The sequence below is a fragment of the Nyctereutes procyonoides genome, unplaced genomic scaffold (assembly GCF_905146905.1).
Source record: "Nyctereutes procyonoides isolate TBG_1078 unplaced genomic scaffold, NYPRO_anot_genome, whole genome shotgun sequence".
In the NCBI taxonomy this organism is placed as follows: Eukaryota; Metazoa; Chordata; class Mammalia; order Carnivora; family Canidae; genus Nyctereutes; species Nyctereutes procyonoides.
In genome coordinates this window covers 23,074,665-23,099,848 of record NW_026575024.1, presented here as the reverse complement: position 1 = coordinate 23,099,848, position 25,184 = coordinate 23,074,665, and the positions used below count along the sequence as shown (strand labels likewise).

At 44.0% G+C, this 25,184-nt stretch overlaps 3 protein-coding genes across 6 annotated transcripts in view; 2 read left to right on the top strand and 1 right to left on the bottom strand.

The window, feature by feature from the left end:
• The window catches only part of PHF20 (PHD finger protein 20), a 154,015-nt gene extending 150,499 nt beyond the window's left edge, over positions 1–3,516 (top strand). For all 3 annotated transcript variants that reach the window (XM_055303683.1, XM_055303673.1, XM_055303691.1), the window contains one exon: positions 980–3,516. In XM_055303683.1, coding sequence (XP_055159658.1) covers positions 980–1,122 — 143 coding nt within the window. In that variant the 3' untranslated portion in view covers positions 1,123–3,516. The remainder of the gene's footprint in view (positions 1–979) is intronic.
• A 1,181-nt stretch (positions 3,517–4,697) lies between these two features.
• On the bottom strand, positions 4,698–5,712 carry SCAND1 (SCAN domain containing 1). The gene is made up of 2 exons (XM_055307924.1): positions 5,656–5,712; positions 4,698–5,564 (listed from the first exon to the last, which is right to left on the bottom strand). The coding sequence occupies exon 2, from the start codon at positions 5,491–5,493 to the stop codon at positions 4,954–4,956; it is 540 nt and encodes a 179-aa protein (XP_055163899.1). The 5' UTR covers positions 5,494–5,564; positions 5,656–5,712; the 3' UTR covers positions 4,698–4,953.
• A 13,794-nt stretch (positions 5,713–19,506) lies between these two features.
• Positions 19,507–25,184, top strand: part of CNBD2 (cyclic nucleotide binding domain containing 2) — a 46,707-nt gene continuing 41,029 nt past the window's right edge. For both annotated transcript variants that reach the window (XM_055307911.1, XM_055307901.1), the window contains exons 1-2: positions 19,507–19,557; positions 23,098–23,235. In XM_055307911.1, the coding sequence (XP_055163886.1) occupies positions 19,507–19,557; positions 23,098–23,235 (189 nt within the window). The remainder of the gene's footprint in view (positions 19,558–23,097; positions 23,236–25,184) is intronic.

Below are 25,184 nucleotides of genomic sequence, written 5' to 3'. Positions count from 1 at the left end.
GAAAAGGATTATGTGTGAGGCTGTAAACTGAGGAACAGGCAGTAGGTGGGTCCTCTTTCTGTACCTTCAGCTCAAGGGTCCAGAAGGTGCTCAGTACAGGTTAGTTTATGAACTAGAAAGGTTACAGGCAGGCCAGGTTGGGCACAGGCCTCCCTGGAGGGGCTGGCACTTATCAAAGATGTAGGGTTCCAGAATGGCCTCTCCCCAAATGCCAGAGCTTTAGGGAGTAGCTTGGGAAAGAAAAAACATCTTCTGTAGAGAAATCCCTGCTCTCAGAGGCAAGGCAGCTTTTTTAGATACTGAACCAAGATAATCAAGGATATTAGTACCTGGACATCTTACATTAAATACTTAGAAAATAAAGTCATAGTATTCTGTGCTACTGATGGTAGGAATATGAGGCAAATCTGAGTTTATAGTAATAAACACAGACTTTTTCAAGTCTCTTTAGATTCTCGATTTTCTTAATAGGAGTCTAAAACACCAGGATCACTGATTTCAAACAAGGGAAAACCTTATAAATATTGGGGAGTAACGTTGAGAAAGGTGGGTTCCTCAAAGCCTTCTAGACTTCAAAAAAAGCCTTCTAGACTGTAGAGCTGCACTTATACAGTAATCACTAGCTATATGTGGCTCTTTAATGAATTAAAATTGAATAAAATTTGAATTCAGTTTCTCAGGCACATGAACTATGTTTTAAGTGCTCAGCTACATGTGAGTAGTGGCTACTCTATAGACAGCACAGACATAGACCATTTCCACTGCGGAAAGTTCTGTTGGACTGTGCTACTCTATAAAGCATTTGAGTTTTGTCCTAGGGATAATACTTTATAGAGATGATGATGTTTCAGTGTTGCTTGAGGGGCCCTCCCTCCTCGCCCCGTCTAGGGGTAGATGAGAAGATGCTGAGATTCTTGCTGATGTGCTCACAGATGAAGTGTTAGGAGCTCACTGGGTGTTCTCCCTCTTCTGTCTACAGTGCTGGAGAGCTGGCTGGACTACACTGGGGAATTGGAGCCCCCGGAGCCACTGGCTAGGCTTCCGCAGCTCAAGCATTGCATCAAGCAGCTGCTGATGGACCTGGGCAAGGTGCAGCAGATTGCACTCTGCTGCTCAACATGAAACTGGGCACCCAGAACTAGTGGGGGCACTATCCTGGGGTACCTACAGGAGGAGCTTTGCATATTTAAATACATAAACCTAGCATGCCGAATGCACGTGACACCGACTGACTTCAGGGGTCTGGGCAGGGGGTATGATGGACATTGGACAGAGGGGCCATTTTGGCTGCTGGTGGGCAGGGCACTCTGATCTTGAAGCCTACCAAGAAGGTAGCAAATTGACTCTTGGGATTCCCTTCTTCTGTGCACATCGCTGAATGGAGAGTGAGTCGTTTTGCACAAACTTCACTTGAAATCGTGCCACCAATAAATGGAATGAGAGCCAAAAAAGTTTAGTCGGAAACAGTTGTAAATTCAACCTGCAGCTTATTTAATTGACATTTTTGTCAGGGTGGGGCATATGCCAAGCCTTCTTGTTTTTGCCTGGCATGGATTTAGGCAGCAGGCATCATTTTCATTTTTCCAGCTTCGTGAGAATGTCATGACTTCACATTCTGTGGAGGTTGGGAAGGAGCAGAGGCCTTGACTGCCCTGTCTTCTCCTTAGGACTCTTCACTTTTTCTCACCACCTGTCTTGCATGACTTCATGGTACCAGGGACAAGTTTTGTATGCTTTTACCCCCAGAGTTGGCTGGGTTATGTCTTTTGTAGCAGAGCCCGCACAGCCTGTGGAGGAACTAGAATCTCACTGTAATAAGAATCTAGGAATTCCAAACTGAAGCAGGCAGGGTCTGGAACCCAAAGGACAGCATTTTCTACCCACTTCTTAATATTGACAACTTCCTGGTTCTATTTAATGTCCAGAAAATGTTTCCCCAAATTTTGAACTCTTTCACTGTAAAGATTTGTTACAAAGAATGTGGTTTGGAGAATTACCTTATTTTATATTGTTGTAAACAAACAAGATTCTACATGTGCCGCTTTTCTCCTTCCCAGAAGGGTGTATGTTCAGTAGTTGGCATTTTCAGAATTGTTTTAATATACTTTAACACTTTAGATTTCCTGTTTGTATTATTTTGTGAGGTCAAGGTGATTATGCTGCTTAAGGTCCAGGTACAATTTGTACCTTTTAAGACGTTTGTTACTCTTGCAGGTTACGGTTCCATGTGTAATTGCTATATTGTTTTGTTTTTCCTTGCTAGACAAAGTTAAAGAAAATGCTCCATACTTGGAGGAGTGACCCCTTTCACCATTTAGTTTTATCACTAAAGGCAAAAATCAAAGCACAGTTGTCCATTAACTCACAAGTTAATTATGGGTTTATGAATCTGTAATGTTATATGCTGCATATATTTACTATGTAAACGTGAAGTAGCCAATATCTCTATAGCAATGACAGTATCTCCAGTAACCTTTGGAATGATTAGGCCTTGAAGGCACACTGGTCATTGTGGTCTTGAAGGCCTCTGTTCCAAAATCTGTTTCAGGGAATGCTCTGTCCAGTGATTTCTTCACCATTTGATATAAAATGAATTTAGAACTTTTGACCTGCTGTAGCTTATCCATCAGAGGGAAAACGTGGCTGTGGCATCTGTAGTAAAGCTGACTTGATTCCTCTACAAGAGGCTGTTTCCCATTGCTAACGTTGGCATTTCTGGTGTGGGAAGAAACGTCTAAGGAGAGTGCATGGCATCTATGTGTTGCGCCATTTATCAGACAGCCACATTAAAAGAATTGTGTTTGTCCAAAAAGGGATGAAACAGAATGATTTTCTGTAGCCACAACTGTGAGGTATGATGACTGTTGTATTATTACTGATTTTTCTTTTCCCAAATCATTTGAGCATCACATCTGGGGAAGCTACAACTTTAAGGGAGTCAATGTCATGTCTTTCTCAAAGGTGGAAGCAGAAACTAAATTACCCTAATTCTGCCAAGTATTGGGTTTATGGTTTATAAAGGAAATAATCCCATTTCACCATTGTGACTTTTGTCCTTAAGGAAGCAGGGATGACTCCAAGTTCTGATAACCTCAGTGTGCTTCTCTAATTTAAAGCCATGTTGAGGGGCTCCATCCCCAAATCCTGGGTCAAGTCGAATTAACCCGAAGTTGGAGCACTGGAAACTGTTATTTGCAAAGATTTTTGTTACCATTTAGAAATATGTACACTACCTAACCTTTCTTTTGAGGAAAACTATCCACCTATAAAAAAAATTGCCTTGACAAAAACAGTTCCGGTGTGACTATAATCATTTTGTTTCTTTAATTAGTGTTATGCAAGGTGGACCCTTGATGAGCCAACATTGCACTGTGGATACATATCTATGTTTACGCGCTATTAGAACAGAAGGCGCTGTGTATAGAAATGTTGCTTTGAAGCAATATTTGCAAAACATGCAAACTTCTGTATCTGTATTTGGAAAAAATAAAACAGGTTTTTGTTGCAGTGTTTCAACCATGTTGTTATAAAGTTCTGTGCCCTATTTTTAACATGCATTACATAATTTTCTATGAACTTATCTTTTAGAGGAAGATTTTTACATTGTCAACAGATTTATCTTCTTCAGGGACGCAGATGCAAGCTCAAGATCCTAAATCCCAAGAAAGTATGCAAAATAATTTTGAACTCATTAGTATTCAAAAGTAAAATGCCCCACACCGTCCTCTAAACCAGTTTAGCTCATGCTTTGTGCTGTGAGCTGCAGGCTTATTAGATTTCAATTGTTGAGAGCAGTGAGGTGAAGATAGGTCTGGCCTTCATATTAAGAGATGGCACCCTTTGCAATTAGGACCCTTTAGAGACCAATCCAAACTGCCTATGGACCCCAACTAGTTCCTTCCTGGGTGGGCAAAAGAATTAAGGAAAAGTAGACTTTAAAATTTAATAGCAGAGATACCCTATTACTTGCCAGATTCCTTCTCTTTCTAAACAATTAAGAGTAGCTCTAGCATGGGATCCCTGGGTGGCGCAGCGGTTTGGCGCCTGCCTTTGGCCCAGGGCGCGATCCTGGAGACCCGGGATCGAATCCCACATCGGGCTCCCGGTGCATGGAGCCTGCTTCACCCTCTGCCTGTGTCTCTGCCCCCTCTCTCTCTCTCTCTATCATAAATAAAAAAATAAAAGAGTAGCTCTAGCAATGTAAAAATCCGTTAGTTCACACTGGATCTACTTAAATCCTAGGGGCCTAAAATATGACAAGAAAGGTGAGTTTGGGGTTTAAACCGGAGCTCAGAAAGAGCTATCTGTAAGGGCCTGCACTAAAAGACTTCCTAAAATAGCCATATGGCATGGGTCTTTTGGGAAGCCTGTGCCCAAAGGCAGGCCCGTGTAACAAGTTATTGGCCCAACCTGTATAGAGGTAGCCAGTTAAGCACTTTAAGTGGAGTCCGCTTTCTCCCTGCCACAACCATATCCACTATCTTTTACGGAGGGGGGGCAAATTCACATTCTAGTGAAAGGTAGGGGCAAAAAAAAGGTAGGAACCCAGCCTGCTAAAGTCCTTTACGTAGACTCCCAACTAAACAAAGGAATCCCAAGTGGGTCCTGTGGGAGGGAGCAGGAGAAAATTTTCCAGACGTGGAGGCCCAGGCCTAGCCAACACGTAAATGATCCCACAAAAGCCAACAAATGCCAAGTGAACAGGAAACAAAGGCTTTATTCTCATGGGTCCCAACGCGGGTTTTGCCACCAGCCAAAAAGGAGATTTGAAGGGAATAGGCTCGGGAAAATACACCTAGTAAGGGACGAACGAAAAGGGGCACGTCAGACGCTGGAGCTGCCAAAAACTCATTTTTCTTCAACGCCGAACGGTGAGCCTGGCTCAGGCCCCTGGACCCGATCGTGGCCCCAGCTCAGAGAACGCCGGGGCCCCGCCGCCCGCAGCTGCGCAGCTCAGCCCGTGATGCGCACATCGGGGCGGCGGCGAAGCCGCCGGGCCCGCGCCGCCTCAGGCAGGATGGCCAGCAGCTGCTCCTGCACCAGCATCTCCACGATCTGCTCCTTCGTGCGGATGTCGGGTCGCAGCCACTGGCGGGAGAGCTCCCGCAGCTGCCGGAACGCCTCCCGCGGACCTGCGGCGTCCTGGTAGCGGAACTGCCGGAAACGCTGGCGGAATGTCTCCGGGCCGGGTCGGGAGCCGCCAGGGTGTGGGGGGGAGCGCGGAGCGGCTTCGGCATGCGGCGGGGAGCTCAGAGCTGGGGGCCCGACGGGCAGCTCCAAGGCCGCGGAGGCCGCCGCAGGGGGCGTACGAATTGCTTCGGTGGCTGCGGCGTTGGCACTGGAGGATTCGGGGGCAGGTGGTGCGGCCTTAAGGGTCGACGAGGAGCCCGCAGAATTACGCTCCGAGCCTGAACGCAGGCCGGCTCCTTCCTCCTTCTCTGGCGGTAGCGCGAGGCCCCCAGCAGCCGCCAAGCTCGGCTCCGTCGCCGCCATGACTCCAAGCTCTGGACGTCACTCTTTGTCCCGCAGCTGTGGGCTCAGCACTGCGTCTGCGCACGGGCCGGCTGAGGAGGGAGGCGTTAAGCGCGTTAGGGCAGAGCCCGCGGGGCCTCCCGGGCGGCAGACGGGGGCGGGCCGACAGCCGACCAAGCTCACCTGCACCGGGACGAGGCCTGAGCGCGCCGGAAGCGGAAGTCTCCTTTAGCTTCTATGATGAGCTCGGCGCCAGAGCGCCCGGAAGCCGAGTCCCCGCTCCCGGTAGCGGCGCCCCCTCGCGTTAGCGAGCCGCGTCAGGGGGCGGCTGTGGCCGAGGGGCGGGGGCGGGCCTATCTAAGCGAGCCCTGGGCTCCTCTTCAGTATGCCCCCTTCCAGGACCGGTTCGAGGAATCGGAGTCCGAGTCCGAGGAGGGTGAGGAAGAAGAGAGGAAGAGGAGAGGAAGAAGAGCTGGAGGAGAAGGAGCGCCGAGGGGTCTTCGCCCACTTTGACCGCTCCGGGCCGCAGGTGATCTGCCCGTCCCGCGGCGTGCGCGCCTCCTTCCTGGCCCCTGACTGGGACGGTGGCGAGCCACGGCTTCGCTGGGGCGGGACGGCGGGACCGAGGTCGGGCTCTGAGGGAGGCCCCGACCCGGGGAAGTCCTCTTTCTGTCAAAGGAGATAAGCAGGGGCACTCGCCTCGTTTCGAGAATGACAAAATCTAACGTGTGAAGGGCCTCAACGGACACAGTAAGACTCGCCTCTCCCAGGGCACAAAGTATATGCTCAACAGCTGTGTGCCATTGTTATTTGGGCCGTGTCCTTTGAAACCAAGGGACAGGTGCCTCTTTGGGTTCTGCTTTTAACGTTAAAATTAGACTCTAAATGCCCGGTCCCGTATGGTGGCCGCTAGCTCCGTGGGCTTACTGAGCCCTTTGAAATGTGGCTAGTCGGACCTGGGATGTGCTGTAACGTAAAATGTACCCACCCAGGCTTTGGTACAACCAGTAATAGATCTCAATGTCTTTTATATTGATTACATGTTAGGTTGGTGATATTTTGCATGTGTCGGGTCAAATAAAGTCTATTATTAAAATTAACCTGTGTCATTTTACTTTTCAAGTGTGGCTACTAGAAAAATTTATATGTATGGTTTGCATTATATTCCTTTTTTTTTTAATTTTCTTTTTTATTTATTTATGATAGTCACACAGGGAGAGAGAGAGAGAGAGAGAGAGGCAGAGGGAGAGGCAGGCTCCATGCACCGGGAGCCCGATGTGGGATTCGATCCCGGGTCTCCAGGATTGCGCCCTGGGCCAAAGGCAGGCGCCAAACCGCTGCGCCACCCAGGGTTCCCTGTTTGCATTATATTCCTGTTAAGCAACACCGTGCTACCGCTTTGGAGTCAGGCTGCCCTGGTGGACTCCCCATTTCAGGGTTTATTTGCCTTAGGCCAGACTTGTTGAGAGGATTAAAGCAGTAAAGCCCTTTGAAGGAAAGGGTTTTTTAAATATGTTTGCTGTTGTCTTCATTAGATAAATTGCTATCTCTGAGTGGCAGGTTTTTGTTTTTTTTTTTTTTTTTTTTAGAGCTGTAAAATGTGGAGATAATACAATTTACCTCAGAAGTTAGGAGAGTTCAGCGAGATGATACAGATAAAACCTTGTACCTCTTGACAGCTGACTCACAATTATGTCTTATACTGCCATTTGGTAGGTAGGGAAGCTAAGACCCAAAGAGAGAGAGAGACAGGGGAAATGAAAGGTTTTGAAAATGAAAGGTTTTGTCTGAGCTTTGTGCAGAAGGAGTGGGTCTGTTTAACAACTTGCAATACGCCAGCAGCCCTGATATAAAACTTGCCTTCTTAATAGGATGTGCTCTCTTGGATAGGTAGAAATGGATTCTCACAGAACATTTTTCATAGCCTGAAAACCCTGAAAGTCATTGCAGTGGGTCTTGAATATTTTTTAGTTATTGGCACTTAAAATTGGGAGATTTCACATGTGCAAATCTGGATTTCCAGCTTCTCTTGAAAAAGTAGATGAGCTGACCACATTGGATGGACCCACCCACATTCCTGCCAATCAACAATTAGCTGGAACTGAGTAGAGTCTCCTTCTTTTGGACAAGATGCTCTGTTTCAAATGGCCTCAATCCCCACCACTCCCTTTTGTCTCTTTAACAGAATGCTATTTACATTTTCTGTTCCTCTCAGATTGTTTTCCTTAGATCTGATATTTTTCTTTATTTCCAGAGATGGGAAAACAGGAGTCTAGAGTTTGTTATACTACTAGCTTCAAACCTGTACTTCCTTTGCCTCGCCTCTTGGCATTTTGATTCACTGCCCTGAGTGAGTGAACCAACAGTCCTATTCCCTGGATGGTGACAGGCAGTAAGATATCTGGGCTTAGGGGAGCACATCAAACCTTGCTGCAAGGATGAAGGGTCATGGAAGATTTTTACTGGGGGCGGGGAGGAGAACTTTAAGCTGAGACTCAAGAAGAAAAAGGGAGATTTAGGGCATTCCAGGTAGAAGGCATTGCCTGTGCCAAAGCACAGAGTGAATGGGAGCAAAACTGTGGAAACTGCAGGCTACACCTGGGGGAGTGGCCAGAGTATGGGAAAGGGATGAAAGCTGAGTTCGGAAGGTAAATTGGAAGTTAAATCATAGACTGTCTAGAATCCCATGTTGAAAAATTGAACCCTTGTTCTTTTGGGAAAGGGAATGAACTCTTGCAGTCCATGGAATCTCAGAATGTTAGATCTCTAGTCCCATTTCTTGCATCCCTATTAGAATCATGGAATATTAGAAATAGATCTTGGAGGTCTATTAGAATTATGGAATGTTAGAATGGAAGGAACCATACATATTAAATCTAAAAGTTAAATGCAGTTATTCTAAACTGTATGGGTGAGCAAATGCCCAGAATCTGAAAACAATACCTCATCTGGAATTATTATTTTTTTTCTCATCTGGAATTATTCTACATATTTATGCGTATAATTTTAGGTGATTTCCAGATATCCTTGAACCTACTCACAGGACCCAGGTTTAGTTTAAAATACATTTATTTATATGTATTCCATTCTCCCAAATTTTGCAGGTTAAGAAGTCAGCGCACCAAGAGGAAATGGATTGGTCCAAACTAAAAAACCTAGTAAGTGGTTCCACAAGGACAGAATTCTTCGGACTTGTAATAGTCCGATGTTCTTATCATATTAGGTCTTTTCATTAGCAACTAGGTTGGGAGCTCACTTGAGAAGGTATCATAAATCATGCATCTATCACTTAGCTTCCAACATAAGGCCTGATTCCCAGTTGGACTCTCAGTAAATATTGAATCAAGGAAAAGTGATAAGTAGAGGTTTCATCTCTGAAGGGGAGCTCTAATGTGATTCCCATACTCTTTCAGAGAGACTTCGGTGTCTTTTGATGGCATACTGTTGGGGGTTGTGGTATAGAAGCCTGGATATTTTTTAAAGCCTTTTTATTTGGAAATAGTTATGGCTTCATAGAAAGTTACAAAAATTATACAGAGAGGTCTCATGCATACTTCACCCAGTTTTCCGCAGTGGTGACATCTTATGCAACCACAGTATAATGTCAACACTGGGAAGTTGACAATGATACAATCCACAGAGTTTGTTCACATTATACCAGTTTTATAAGCACTTATTTATGTATGTGTATAGGCCTATGCAATTTTATCACATGTGTAGATTCATGCAACTGTACCACAATCAATATCTAGAAATGTTTGATGACCACTATGATCCTGTAACTGAACTAAAGTGATTTTGATCCTTCGTGAATCACAGATAGAAACTACACCACATAGAATGCTCTCACGGGTAAACTGCATTTGCAGCAATTTGAACTGAAACTGATCTGAGGGGTCTAGGCCAGCTACTGCTCTTTATCCAGGCAGTTTCCATCACAGGATGCTATGACCATTGGGTCTTTTGCCTGAATTAAAGAGATAAGCTGGAAAGAAGAGCTTAAGGAAAAATGTTGGACAAAAGTTGGTGAGTACAAGCAGGTAGGCAGTAAAGGTCAGGTCTGGGGGTCTAGTTCTCATTGTCTCTCATGCTACCATTTTATAATTACACCTACCCCTCTCCCCTACCCCCCATCTCTAGCCACAGGCAACCACTAATCTGTTCTTCATCTCTATAATGTTGTCATTTCAAAAATGTTATATAAATGGAATTGTACAGTGTGTAACCATTTGGGACTGGCTTTCTTCACGCAGCGTAATTCCCTGGAGATTCATCTAGGTTGTTTCATATTCTAATAAAACGTTCATTTTTATTGCTGAGTAATAATCCATGGTGTGGCTATACCATGGTTTGCTTAGCCAGTCACTGGTTGAAGGACGTTTGAGTTATTTCCAATTTGGGGCTATTCCAAAATGAAGCTGCTATGAATTCTTTTATCATATGGCCTTGGATAAGTCAGACTCTTTCTGAGCCTGGGGGTAGTAACTATGACACAGAATGGTTCTGAAGAGTCAAAGAGGAAATATATGTAAAGGAACTGGTACCAGGTCTGGTATTATTTAGATGTTCTTTAATTTCTTCCATCAATGTTTTATCATTTTCAGTATACAGAATCTGCACATATTATATTTATACCTAAGTGCTTCATGTTTTTAGTGCTACTATAAATGGTATTATTTAAAATTTTTCAGTTTCTAGTTGTTCAATAGTATATAAAAATAAAATTGATTTTTGTCTAATGACTTGTATCCTGTGACTTCATTAAACCAGGAAATTCACCCACATTTGGGCTGGTTTTTTTGTTTTTACTACCCACCCCCAAAACCCAGAACACTTGCATTTATTTATTTATTTATTTATTTATTTATTTATTTATTTATTTATTTATTTTTTAAGATTTTATTTATTTTTCATGAGAGACACAGAGAGAGAGAGAGAGGCAAAGACACAGGCAGAGGCAGAAGCAGGCTCCATGCAGGGAGCCTGATGTGGGACCTGATCCCGGGACTCCAGGATCATGCCCAGCGCCGAAGGCAGGCGCTAAACCGCTGAGCCACCCAGGGATTTCCCGCCATTATTTATTTGTAAGAGTCTCAAACTGTGTTTTGTCCAAAGCTTTTAGTTATAATGGATGGGAGAGAGAGGCTGTAATGGGGTTACTGCCTCTTGGTTGCCACTGGAATACATTATTTATTCTAATGCCCAAATTACCCTATATTGGACCAGTGGGAACCCCTTTTGGCTGCCTTCTATGTCCTTTTGACATGTCCCCATAATTTTTTGAAATTTTCCGTACTTTTCAGCACATGTTGTACCTTCCCTATCCCGGCTCTGGAATCAGCCATTTCTCCAGAAAAACAAAAAACAAAAAAAATCATGTTCTTTTAGTGGAGAATGGTGTTTAGAAACCAAGATTTGGGCACTGGGTTTGTTCATGCTGTTGGGATAATCCCAGCTCCTAGGCTCCCTCTTGAACAGAGGGAGGGAAAGTTAGCAAGGGAAACCTCAACTAAAGTTGGGACTTGGGAAGGCTTGTAGGGGGAGCTCTCACCCAACCACTCATGGCCAGTTACCCCAAAGAGGAGGAGAGGTACCTTGCATCTCCAACAGGAAGGGGTTATTACATCACTACTTCCCCACCCCACCCCCACCCCCACCAAAGGAAGATATTCTTGTGGCCCAGCAAGCCCAGCCAATGGAAAGTGCTGTGGTTCAGCCAGTGAGAAGTCATCATCCTCTTACTTTCCTCGAATGAACCTTCATGTTTCCTTTGCTAGAGGCTCCTTGTCCCACACTCCTCTCTATGAAAGCCTTCCATTTTGCATAACTTCAGAGTATCTCTGTTTGCCAGATGAGGTGTTACATGGTTTATGAATTGTTTGATAAAGCCAATTAGATCTTCAAGTTTACTCAGTTGAATTTTTGTTATTTTAATCGTATATTTATTTGTATATCTATTTCTACATCTGTCTCTATTGAAATGCATGATTCACACCAATACTTTTTTTTTAAAGATTTTATTTATTCACGAGAGACACGCAGAGGCAGAGGGAGAAGCAGGCTGCTTATGGTGAGCCTGAAATGGGACTCAATCTCAGGGCCCCAGGATCATGACCTGAGCCAAACTCCCTATTCACCCCTCTTCCCAGCCCCTAGTGAGCACCGTTGTATTTTCTGTCTCTGTGAATTTGACTCTTGTAGGAACCTCATATAAATGGAATCCTACGATATTTGTCCTTTTGTGTCTGTCTTCTTAGCATAATGTTTTCAAGTTTCATCAACATTATAGCATGTATCAGAATTTCCTTCCTTCTTTTTTTTAAATTTTTATTTATTTATGATAGTCACACAGAATGAGAGAGAGAGAGGCAGAGACATAGGCAGAGGGAGAAGCAGGCTCCATGCACTGGGAGCCCGACATGGGATTCGATCCCGGGTCTCCAGGATCGCGCCCTGGGCCAAAGGCAGGCGCTAAACCGCTGCGCCACCCAGGGATCCCAATTTCCTTCCTTCTTAAGGCTAGTATTCCATTATATGTATGTAGCACATTCTGCTTATTCATGTGTTAATGGACATTTGGGTTTCCTACATTGTGACTATTGTAAATAATACTGCTATGAACATTGTTATACAGTTATCTTTTTGAGTCTCTGCTGTTAATTCCTCTGAGTATATACCCAGAAGTAGAATTGTTGGATCATATGGTACTGCTATGTTTAATTTTTTGAGCAACTACCATACTGTTTTCCACAGTGGTTCCACCATTTTACATTCCCACCAGCAATGCACTTGGGTTCCAGTTTCTCCCCATCCTTGCCAGCAGTTGTTATTTTGCATTATTTTCTCCATGTGAGATGTTAAATAGAAAATTTTACACAGGATATTCATATTTTCAACAGATTTAGTAATCTTATAATTTCAATTACACTCACCAGACACTACGTGCATCATTCTAGTAGGCCAGCTGTGATCATGGTGAAGAGAAAGCAGTGTCACCTAATGAGGTGGTTTGGATACAAGGGCCCCAGGATGTTCCTGTTGTGTGTGTATTTTAATCTTGTTTTTAAAGATTTTATTTATTTACTCATGAGAGACACAGAAAGAGAGGCAGAGACATAGGCAGAAGGAGAAGTAGGCTCCCCACAGGGAGCTAAATGTGGGACTCGATCCCAGGACCCCGGATCATGACCTGAGCCAAAGGCAGATGGTCAATTACCAAGCCACCCAGGTACCCCTAATCTTTTATTATAAAGTCTAAGAAGCTTACTCTGGTCTCTCTACGGACTTTCTTAATTTCTTTTTGCTAACCTATTTTATCAAGTGTGTTTGATCATGGGGTAAAGGTCTTTTATCTTTTGATGTCTTGATAAGCTGCAGATAACTGGTCTAGGGTACTTTAGTGGTTACGTTTATTAACTCAGTTATTACTAATTATTGTTCTTGATAAACCAATGTAAGTTCAGAAGCCTGGGTACTTTAAAATCCTTTTGTCATTTTCTCCTTTCATTTATTTCTATTGAATTGCAAGCCTTCTAGCTTCTAGTTTTCAATGAATCTGTTTTCATTGTGGTGTTCTACTAGTAGCTGTGTTGCTTATTGCACTGCATTGATTTTGTTTAATTTCTTAAAAATTGATGCATTCAGGGGCACCTGGGTGGCTCAGTGGTTGAGGCTCTGCCTTTGGCTCAGAGTGTGATCCTCAGGTCCTGGGATCAAGTCCCAAATTGAGGTCCCCGCAGGGAGCCTGCTTCTCCCTCTGCCTATGTCTCTGCCTGTCTCTCTCTGTGTCTTTCATGAATAAATAAAAATCTTTAAAAAAATAAATAAATAAAAATTGATGCATTCGTTTTAACAGGCAAGCTATATATGTAAATATGCCTAGTACAAAATTCAAAAGTCAAAAAAGTAATTGTTATACTTCTCCTTTTTTTCTTCTTTTCTATCTAGTTTTAATTATTATTGTTAGTTCCCTTTATATCTTTAAATAGGCTTATACATTTTGGTTTACCAGATTTAAAATGTGTCTTAAGACTTACAGCTATAGGGATCCCTGGGTGGCGCAGCGGTTTAGCGCCTGCCTTTGGCCCAGGGCCCGATCCTGGAGACCCGGGATCGAATCCCACGTCAGGCTCCCGGTGCATGGAGCCTGCTTCTCCCTCTGCCTGTGTCTCTGCCTCTCTCTCTGTCTCTCTCTCTGTGTGATTATCATAAATAAGTAAAAAAAGGAATGGTGATTACCTTTAAAAAAAAAAAAAAGACTTACAGCTATAAGGGTGCCTGGCTCGTTCAGTCGGTAGAGCATGTGACTCTTGATCTTGAGGTTGTAGGTTCAAGCCCCCCGTTGGGTGTAGAGATAACTTAAAAATAAAATATTTTTTTAAAAAAAGATTTACACCTTTAAGAGTTGAAGAAAGCCATGTACTCAACCCTCCCACTCTCTCTCCCTCTGTATTTCCATACATGTTAGTTGTTTCATTTCTTGGTTCCTTTTTAAGTGCTCATTGACAATTCCCTCACTTGCTTTTTGCAGTCCTGACCTCTGTATTCAGCAGGGATAACTTCCTTTTTGATGTTTCTGAAATAATCTTCAGTTCTGAGGGTTTTTTTTTTTTTTAACAAAAACAAAAATACTTCCTTCCTGAGCTTTGCCAATGCCATCTCCTACAGTTGCTTCATCATCTCTTTGAACTTTTGCATCTTTGCTTTGAACTCTAGTTTTAAAATGTATTAAGCCCTTTGAGTTCTTTGTGGTTCATGATTATCATCTGTTTCGTGTTAATTTTTTTTTTTTTTTCTGGTGAACGCCTTTCATCTGCCATTTGTTTTTCTGGTTCCTGCCCCCCTCCCCCACTTTTCTGTAATATATGGGTCTGGTGCTGTTTATTTTTTATTATGAATCCCCTTTAAATGAAGTGAGTTCTTTCTGGACCAGCTCTTTGTTGGAAATGTGCATGGAGAAGGGACTAGAGTAGAATTCCAGACTGACAGGAAGCCTCTTAGGGTCATCAGCAAAGCTCCTTCTGACAAAGGTTCTGTGTGACCAAATTGGTTTAGCTCTTTCCTGTCCTGGCAGATGGAGCTTGGCAGCTGCAGGGCTGCAAGAATGGCGGTCTGTGTGTTTTCCCTGGTCAGCTCTTGTGCCCTGCTTCTCCTTGGTGCCAAGGATACCAGGGAAGCTCTCCGAGCCCAGCCCTTAAAATCCCAATGTTCTGCAGAAGGTGCTGTTGGTTCTGCCTTCAAATGTACCACTTTTTTGGGATAATTTGCAACTCTGCCAGCTGTCCCCAAGACATGCAGCCCCAGGTGTTTACTGTGGGCTTTAATCCTCTGGCTTGTCATTTCTGCACAGGCTAACTAGGCAGCTTCCTACTCTAAGTACCTTCACTGAGGGCTTTCTCTGGCCACTGGGTTGCTTAGTCCAGAAAAGCAAGTGAATGCCTCCAGGGGTAGCCCTTAACCAATGGGATAGCTTTGAGGCATGCTCAGTGCAGTATTACTAAGGTCCCAGCACTGGACCCCCGGTTGTCTGGAGCCCCAGTTGTCTCCAAGAGTGACATGTTCATTAACGCGCCCTCTCAAAAAAAAAAAGTTTAATTTTTTAAAAAAAGATTTTATTTATTTATTCATGAGAGACACAGAGAGATGCAGAGACACAGGCAGAGGGAGAAGCAGGCCTCCTGCAAGGAGCCCAGTGCAGGACTCGATCCCCGGATCCTGGGATCATGCCCGGAGCGAAGGCAGATGCTCAACCACTGAGCCACCCAGTTGTCTCAAAAGTCTTTAATTTAAGAAAAAAAAAGTTTTTTTGTTTGTTTAAGTAATCTGTACACCCAATGTGGGGCTCAAACTCACCACTCCAAGATTAGTAGTCACATGCTTTTCTGACTGAGTCATCCAGGAGCTTCAAAATTATTTTTTTTCCTTTTTTAAATATTTTTTTTTCTTATTTTAAAGTAATCTCTACACCCAACGTGGAGCTCAAACCTACAATCCCAAGATCAAGAGTCACATGCTTCACTGACTGAGCCAAAGAGGTACCACAATGATGTTATTATATTTTTTAGGATTTATTTATTTGAGAGACAGAGAGAACAGGGGTAGGGAGGAGGACCAGAGGGAGAGGGAGAGAGAAACCCAAGCCGACTCCACATTGAGTGCAGAGCCAAGGTGGGGCTTGATCCCCAACCCAGAAATCACAACCTGAGCCAAAACCAGGAGTCAACCACTTAGCAGGCTGCCCCCCCAGGTGCTCTCCAATAATGTTATTTTTAAATGTACTATTGAATTATATCTGCTTATATTTAGGATTTTAAAGACAATACTCATGAATCTCTAGCTTTCTCTTCAGAACCTGGTACTATTTTCTTTCTCAGTGATGGTAGAGGTGGTGAGAGAGCTCTTCTACAATTTCCTTTATTTCTTCTACAGAAAGTATAGTCTATTTAGATGGTTTATATCAGGGTCACTTCGGTGAATTATGTTTTCCTAGAAAACTGCCCATAGGGACACCTGGGTGGCTCAGCAGTTGAGCATCTGCCTTCAGCTCAGGTCGTGATCCCAAGATCCAGGATCAAGTCCTACATCCAGCTCCTTGCAGGAGGCCTGCTTCTCCCTCTACCTGTGTCTATGCCTCTGTGTGTGTGTGTATCTCTCTCACAAATAAATAAATAAAATCTTAAAAAAAAAAAAGAAAACTGCCCATAATATTCAAGTGTTGACAGCTAATTAAAAAATGTTTTAAAGATTTTTTTGATTTTTAAGTAATCTCTACACTCAACAGGGAGTTTGAATTCACAGACTCAAGATCAAGAGTTGCATGCTCTACTGACTGAGCCAGCCAGTTGCCCTAACTAATTAAAAAACATATTTTTTTTAAACCGTTGAAATGGGGCAGCCCGGGTGGCCCAGTGGTTTAGCGCCACCTTGGGACCAGGGTGTGATCCTGGAGACCTGGGATTGAGTCCCGTGTTGGGCTCCCTGCATGGAGCCTGCTTCTCTCTCTGCCTCTCTCTCTGTGTGTCTCTCATGAATAAATAATAAAATCTTTAAAAAAAAAGTTGAAGCGTACCAACAGGCTAGATATGGTCTGTGGGCCACAATTTTGCAACCATTGATTATATAGTCAAAGGATTTTAGGTCTGAAAGAGGCCATATAGATCCTATACTGGGAGTTGCAAGTAGATAACATGCCTGGCAGGTTACATGGTTCTGTGAGTTGAGGATTTTGGTGAATTAGTGAGCCCATTCCCCAACTAAACATAACCAAGTTAAGTTTTAACAATATTTTAATCAGAACACCATGTGGGTCAAATAAAACAGTCTAAAAACTCAATTTGCTCCACGGGTGGCTGGTTTGTGACCTCTGCCTGCATACCCTCACTTCCTGCCTCCTGGGTATCTCATATTCCAGCCACATCTCGTGCTCTCCAATCAGTCTCTCCCTTTTCTTCATTTATGTTTATAGCTTAATTTTAGTGCAACTTTTTCTGTTGACTGTGGTTTCCATCGCCACCATATTATGAACTCCTTGTGAGCAGAAACCATGTCTTATTCACCTTTTCATACCTTGCATGTAGTTGGAGCTCTATAAGTATTAGTTGCATAACTATTATAATTAGCAAAACAATAAGGATCTTATCTTGAAAAGAAATTGTTTGAGGCACCTGGGTGGCTCAGTCAATTAAGTGTCTGACTCTTGATTTGGCTCAGGTCATGATCTCAGGGGCTTGGGATCAAGCCCCCCCCCCCCGAAGTTGCTCAGCAGGGAGTCTGCTTGAGATTCTCTCTCTCTCCCCCCCTCTGTCTCTCCCCCTGCTCATGGTTTCTCTCTAAATAAATAAATAAATCCTTAAAAAAGGGAAAAGAAAAGAAATTATTTGTGGAATTGAGTCTAACTCAGTTTTAAAAGGAGGAAAGTGAGGCCCAATATGGTTAAGTGATTTACCCACTATCACGTAAGAATAGGACCAATTCCCTTTCTGGCATTCCGCTCTACAACAGTTCAATTTTAAGATTATAAACTGCAACAGAAATGACACTTTCTTTTTTTTTTCTTTTTAAAGATTTTATTTATTTATTCAAAGAGGCAGAGGCAGAGGGAGAAGCAGGCTCCCTGTGGGGTAGGAAGCCTGACGCAGGACTTGATCCCAGAACTCCAGGATCACGACTTGAGCCAAAGGCAGAGACACTTAACTGACTGAGCCACCCAAGCACCCCAGAAATGACTCTTTCTTTTTTTTTTTTTGAAATGACTCTTTCTTAATTTCTAGACCTGACTTTAATGTCTGTCTGACTCTGGGTCTCCACCCTGCCTCCTAAGAGACAACTTAATTTAGATGTGTCTTCAAGTAACTTGAGATGCAATCCAGTAATTTTGAGAGGATATAATTTCAGGCTGATTGACTCATCATAGGCCAGTTCAGAGTTTTCCAAACTTCCTGCCCCTTTCTCCCCAACACCAATCCAATTCCCCAGGAAATTATACAATTACTGCTGGCAAGAGGTAAAGTTGGGAATGTCTACTTTCAGGGTCTTATCAGGGTCTTGGCCCTACTTACTGACATCCTCCGATGCCCCTTATTAGTCTGGATCCTCTCCAGGTCACTTGCATCTCAGGCAGCTCAGAGGACTGGTTGGATACCTCCCTATCTGTAACCACCTCCCACCATCTTTCTTGTCTTCCTCACCCCCAAGAGTTTGTTTCAGAAACCCCCTAAACTTTTGTATTTCCTTCCTTAAGATCAGGGTTGTGGTAGAGAAGGCAAAAACTCCACACTGCTTCTCTCTCTTTTTCTCTGAAACATTCTCTTACTCTGTTTCTCCCTGAGTTCCTTGTATCTTTTCTCTTGGCAGGGGAGGGAAAACAAAACAAAACAAAACAATTCTATCTCTTCTCATCTCTGTAAGTGATTAGTGTCTCACTCTAGGAGTGCTGGCCTTTGAATTTAGTCATTCCGAGCTTGGGTCTTCCCCGCTGTCAGGCTGTCTTTACTGCATTCAGCGTCTTTCCATTTGGCTGTCAGCTGGGAGAGCGTTGGCAGATGGGCCTTGCTGGATAGGAATGGCAAATCAGGCATACTTGAAGTCGTAGTTTTTTTTTTTTAATTTTTATTTATTTATGATAGTCACAGAGAGAGAGAGAGAGGCGCAGAGACATAGGCAGAGGGAGAAGCAGGCTCCATGCACCGGGAGCCCGATGTGGGACTCGATCCCGGGTCTCCAGGATCGCGCCCTGGGCCAAAGGCAGGCGCCAAACCGCTGCGCCACCCAGGGATCCCAAAGTCGTAGTTTTTTATTGAGGATTCTTGTATACAAGAGCAAACTGCGACCATCAACTGCCATCTTTAATCTAGTAGACAGCCATACTTTAGATCCTATTTTCTCCTTTTGGAAGGGCCTCAGGGTCATTGAGTTCTAGTCACCAGATTTCCTTTCATCATTTGGCACTCCATTTAGCCGAGGACTTCTGATTTTTTCTGAGAGTTCCTGATCTACTAATATAACAAGATTTATAGGACTGTGTCATACACCCCACACTACAGGGTCTCCGAGTTCTAAGCCTCAGAGAGCCCTCTCGGCTGAGGTGTTTGGTGCTCCTGCCCCCAGCCCAGGAGCCTCATAGTTTCCTTAAATGGTCCTATGACTGGCATTCAGTTAGCTACTTGAAGCCTCAGTCTGTACGGAGTAGGTATAAGGACCCTCCCCTTGGGGTAGTTGTGAGGATTAACTAAGATAATAAGTTCTATGAGTTCTCAATATATGTTAGACGTTAGACTCCTGGATTCTAGTTCCTTCCCGCTGTCTTCTCTTTCAGAATCCTCCATTGTGATATAAGGAGATTCTGAGAATGAGATTTTTCTCAGAACAAGGCTTCTAGAAGCTATTGGTAGGGTATGAGGAGTGGAGAGGAACTCCTACCTTGCCACTGAGGGAAGTTATTTGTTTCTTAATACAAGTGGATTCTTTGGGAAGGATTTGTGATCCTACACTTGAAAGGCAAAGGGGTTAATTGTGCCATTTGCCAGCTCAGGAACCATGAGGAGATATATGGTGTCTTATTTGTGGCAGATCCTGAAGAAGGAACTGGTGAGGAGTGTCAAGGGTTCTGGGAGGAAAGAGTGAAAGATTGCACAGACAGGTATTTTGAGGAAAAGAGGGGCAGGTGTAATAGGGGGGCCTACACTGTCTCTTTTGGAATCACAGCATGACACAGAGGATAAAGTTCCAGGTTAGGCTTCAGAAAGACTTCAGTGTAGACTGCTATCTCTTTACACTGGGCATGTCACAGGGTACACTCTGAGCCCCTAAGAACTGCTCTGTACTCACCCTTCCTACTGTTTTGAGATCCAGAGAGAATAGGCCTGGCAGTAGATAGAGTGACAGGCTGAACTTATGGACTCTGGATTCAAATCCCCATCACCTATTAGTCATTTGGCTAATATTAGTATTAGGCAAGTTACTTGATTTGCTGTGCCTATTTTCCCCTCTGTAAAGAGTGATTGTAGTATTAGTATCTATTGCACTGATTTACTGTTGAGGATTAAATGAGTCAATACCTATAAAGGGCTTAGAATAGTTCCTGGTGGAAAAATGGTTATTTAGTAAGTATTAATTTTATTAATAAAGCCTTTCCCTGGGGATCCCTGTGTGGCGCAGTGGTTTGGCGCCTGCCTTTGGCCCAGGGCGCGATCCTGGAGACCCGGGATCGAGTCCCATATTGGGCTCCCGGTCCATGGAGCCTGCTTCTCCCTCTGCCTATGTCTCTGCCTCTCTCTCTCTCTGTATGACTATCATAAATAAATAAAAATTTAAAAAAAGCCTTTCCCTGTAATTCCTTCAGATACAAATAATTTTTTTAAAGATTTTATTTATTTATTCATGAGAGACACAGAGAGAGAGGCAGAGACATAGTCAGAGGGAGAAGCAGGCTCCTCAAGGGGAGCCTGATGTGGGACTCAATCCCAGGACTCTGGGATCACACCTTGAGCCAAAGACAGACACTCAACCACTGAGCCACCCAGGTGTCCCCAGATATAAATATTTTTAAAGAAAATATTACAGTTACTGGTGAAGCTCCTCATCATCCCATTCCCCTCCTCCTCACTGGGAACCACTTTCCTGAGGTTAATATGTACCCTACCTCTCTAGATTAAAAAAAAATTTTTTAGAGATTTTATTTATTTATTCATGAGAGACAGAGAGAGAGGCAGAGACATAGGCAGAGGGAGAAGCAGGCTCCCCACCGGGAGCCTGATGCGGGGATGCTCAACCACTGAGCCACCGAGGTGCCCCCCAGATTTAAAAATTTTATTATATATATAAGTATTTAATTTTTTTTTTTTATTTATGATAGTCACACAGAGAGAGAGAGGCAGAGATACAGGCAGAGGGAGAAGCAGGCTCCATGCACCGGGAGCCCGACGTGGGACCCGATCCTGGGTCTCCAGGATCGCGCCCTGAGCCAAAGGCAGGCGCCAAACCGCTGCGCCACCCAGGGATCCCTATATATAAGTATTTATAAGCAACATATTATGTAGCAAAATTTTTTTAATGATGTCCTAAGTGGCATCCCTTTCCAAACTTTTTTCCACTCAAATCGTGTGATCTTTACCCACACTGACATGCATGGCTCTAGTGCTATGTTCAGTCCAGGACTATATTGTAATGCGGTGATACGTTCCCCTACTGATGGACATTTCAATTATTTTTAGCTTTTCCTCTGGGAAATGTCTTCTTTTTTTTTCCCCCCTGAATCCAATAAATGTAAAATGGTCTCTTGCCACTTGAATTTACGTTTCCATTATCTCTAGTGATGTGCAGAATCTTTTTGTTATTTATAGGTGGTTTACATTTTCCCTTTGAGTTACCTGTTTATATCCTTTGCTTATTTTTTCTTTTGAGTTATTTGTATTTTTTGCTTTGATTTGCAGAATTTTTAAAATAAAAAAAATTGGAAAGTAGGGGGTTTTTTTTTGTTTGTTTTTTAAAAAAATTTATTTGAGACAGAGAGAGAGAGCACAAGCAGGGAGGAGGGTCAGAGGGAGAGGGAGAAGCAGGCTCCCCACTGAGTAGGGAGTCCGACCTAGGGCTCAATCCCAGGACCCTGGGATCACGACTTGAGTCGAAGGGAGATGCTTAACCAACTGAGCCACCCAGGTGCCCCGATAGTAGCTTTTCGTAATAATTATGTTTTGTAATTTTGGATAGGAATCCTTTGTTGATTTTGTGCATGGCAAATGTATTCTTCCAGTCTTCAGTTTGCCTTTTCATTTTGTCTTTGGTGTCCTTGTTAACAGAATTTAAAAAAATAAATGTTTTTAGCTTTTGTGCTTGTTTCGTTATGGAAATTTTAAAACATTGAAGTTGAAATATAATGATCACCCCTTAGGTCTAACAGTTAGCATTTGGCCATGTTGGCTTTACATATTTGTGTGTGTGCTTGTTGAATCATTTGAGAGTAAGTTACGTTTCTTATGATGCTTCTTTTTTTTAAAAAAAGATTTTATTTGTTTATTCATGAGAGACACAGAGAGAGAGAGAGATGCATAGACACAGGCAGAGGGAGAAGCAGGCTCCATGCAGGGAGCCCGACGAGGGACTCTATCCCAGGTCTTCAGGATCACATTCCCGGCCACAGGCGGCGCCAAATCGCTGCGCCACCGGGGCTGCCAAATAGTGGCCTTTTCAGCTTGCAATTATGAATCAGGATCCAGAGGTTGATGCTTTGCATTTATTTGCATGTCTTTTAAGAAACTGGGTTAGTTGACTTGTAGATTGTTTCACATTCTGGATTTATCTCTTTGTTGTTGAGCTTGTTTCCCTATCCCCCGTATTTACTTGGCAGGCAGAGGGTGACTACCCTTGCTCCCAAATTCATACTGGGATGGAGACTGATTTGTTCTCAGTTTCAATTCCAAATTCCCAGGCTCAAAGGTTGCCTGGGATCAGATGGCCCAGCTTGGGTGAGTGGTTATATTAGTTTCCTATTGCTGTGATAACATATCACATAATTTAGTGGCTTAAGACAAATCATATTATCTTATGTAGGCTAAAAGTCTGGCACAGGTCTCCCTGGGCTAAAATCCAGGTGTCAGCAGGGCTGCAATCCTTTCCTGAGGGTCTAGGGAAGAATCTCATTTCCTGGACTTCTCTAGCTTCTAGAGACCACTCACATCCCTTGGCTTATGGCCCCTTCTTCTGTCTTCCAAGGCCACAATGTTGCATCTGCTCGACTGTTCTTCCCTCAGATCCATCTGATTCCAAAATCCAGGCTTTTTGCATCTCCCCCTTGCTGCCTGCAGTCACTTTTGCTGTTTTCTGGACCAAAGTGAAGGACTTGCTATTTAACTAGAGCGGTGCTGGAGAAAGTTTTACCCACCAGCTCCTGGGGAGGGAGGTTTGTAGCAGTTGCCAGTTTGTGTGGCATTAATAGTCCCAGCTGTGGCCATTTTCAGGCTACCAACACAATTTCAGCAGGCTTGAAGACTCCCTCAAAAGTGGAACCATGGCTCCAGCATACCCCTGCATTTAATTCCATCCCATTTCACTTTATCAGTGCTATTTAGCCTGCTGGTGGCTGCTGAAAACAGATGGTTTCTACTGATCTTATTTGTTTTGTTTCCACAGGGGCTGTACCAGCTCACCATGGATATCATCGTGATGATTCGAGTGTGTAAAATGTTCCGCCAGGGCCTCAGGGGATTCCGGGAATATCAGATCATCGAGACCTCTCATAGAAAGCACCCTATCTTTTCCTTCTGGGATGTAAGCAGCTGGCCTTAGCACGATTGTGAGGGCTTAAGGGGGTCTGATAAATAGCACCTCACTCCCCAATCCATATTCTGAACCAACAGAGAGAAGACAAAGGGTAAAGCAGATGGGAGACCCAACTGTAACTTTTGTTAATGACGACACTTTTATTGGAGAAGATTATTTGTATCATCAAGTGCAAGGATGACCTAAGACTAAACCCCAGAATCAGATAGCCTTACATGTGTCGTGGACAGTGCTGGACCAAGGCAGGCCTCCACTGTGGGAGCAGACCCTCCTGCCCTAAATTCACAGCAAAGGAGGACAGAGCAGAATGTGATCTCACAGGGACAGAGAAGGAATGATCTCACCCAGTTTTTCCTTCCAAAGTCACCAAGGAGTTTATGTCACTCCTTCTCAATGTGGAAGGAGAAGGGCTAGTAGTGTTCTATCAGCACAACTCCCTCTGAGTAGAAAGAAACACCAGGAGTAGAGAAGAAGTCATCGTCATTCCAATAGGGATCAAAAGAGCCAGAGAAATCCAGAAGTCTCCTTAGAGTCAGGGTTTTCTTTTTTTTCTTTTTTTTATTTATGATAGGCACACAGTGAGAGAGAGAGAGAGGCAGAGACACAGGCAGAGGGAGAAGCAGGCTCCATGCACCGGGAGCCCGACGTGGGATTCGATCCCGGGTCTCCAGGATCGCGCCCTGGGCCAAAGGCAGGTGCTAAACCGCTGTGCCACCCAGGGATCCCGAGTCAGGGTTTTCTGAATGCCCATCACTGTTCATCTTCTCAACCTTCTTTCCTGTCCCCCCGCTTAAACAAAGGAACACGTGCAAGGCCCTGCTTACTCTGGAGACCATGCTTTCTAGATTTTCTAGAAGGTCTCTGTTTCAAATATTTTATTCCAGTAGTAGATCATACACCCTTTTTAAGCTCAGAAAAGTTGCTCACCATTCTGTTAACCTGTTCTGGATCCCCAAAGGCATCTTCATTACTATTCAGGCCCACAAAGTTTCTCCCAATCTCTGACAAACCCTGCTTATTTTTCTGTTGTGCCAGGAGTGACTAGATTCAGCCCTGCCTTCCAATTGCACCTAGCGATTCACTCCAAGAAATTGCCCCAAATGGTTTCTGAAGGAGAAAGGAGTATGGGTGGTGCTGATGGGTGAAAAAAAAGGCTGTCTTAGGTGGGTCGCTAAGGAGCCAGCAAGTGTAACTGTGTGCAGGTGGCTGAGTTAAAGATGTAGCAGGGAGTAGGGGCCTGTGGGTCTGCAGAAAAGAAGAGCATGGCCCATCCAAAGACATTCATATATATATATGAATATATATATATATATTTAAAGATTTTATTTATTCATGAGAGAGGCAGAGACACAGGCAGAGGAAGAAGCAGGCTCCATGCAGGGAGCCTGATGTGGGACTCGATCCCAGGACCCCAGGATCACAACCTGAGCTGAAGGCAGACACTCAACCACTGAGCCACCCAGGCATCCCTCCAATTCATATATTTAAAGACACTATGCTGGCCAAACCAAATGAACTCTGCAGCCAGATTCTGCCCTATGGTTGGACCATGACTTGGGAAGGGATGGAGTGGAAGAATTGGAACCTGAGAGATGGAGGTTTGCTGTCAGGAAGGATGTTCTGACTCAGGTTGTTGTCATGCAGTGGTAAAGCCATGGGCCCAGGGGTGCTATTTATCAGGAGTCTTTGGTTGCCAGAAGCCTTGGGCTGCCTGGGTACTTGGAAGATCCAAATCAGACTTGTCATCAGGGATGTGTGAGGCTAAGACTGAATGACAGTGCCTGGGCAGAGTGGACTCGAGCAGAGCAGAAGCCTCTTGAGAGCAGCCAAAGGGGAGTCATGTGGCTACTGGGCAGAGAGCTAGGGGGCTGGAGTGTTGGGTCAGGTAGAGAGAACCATGGGCCACTTTTCATTAGACCTTGTGAATCCGCATCTTT

What these genes read in the sequence shown, in the direction of transcription:
- SCAND1 (XM_055307924.1), bottom strand. Translation starts at nt 5,493, where the DNA reads ATGGCGGCGACGGAGCCGAGCTTGGCGGCTGCTGGGGGCCTCGCGCTA.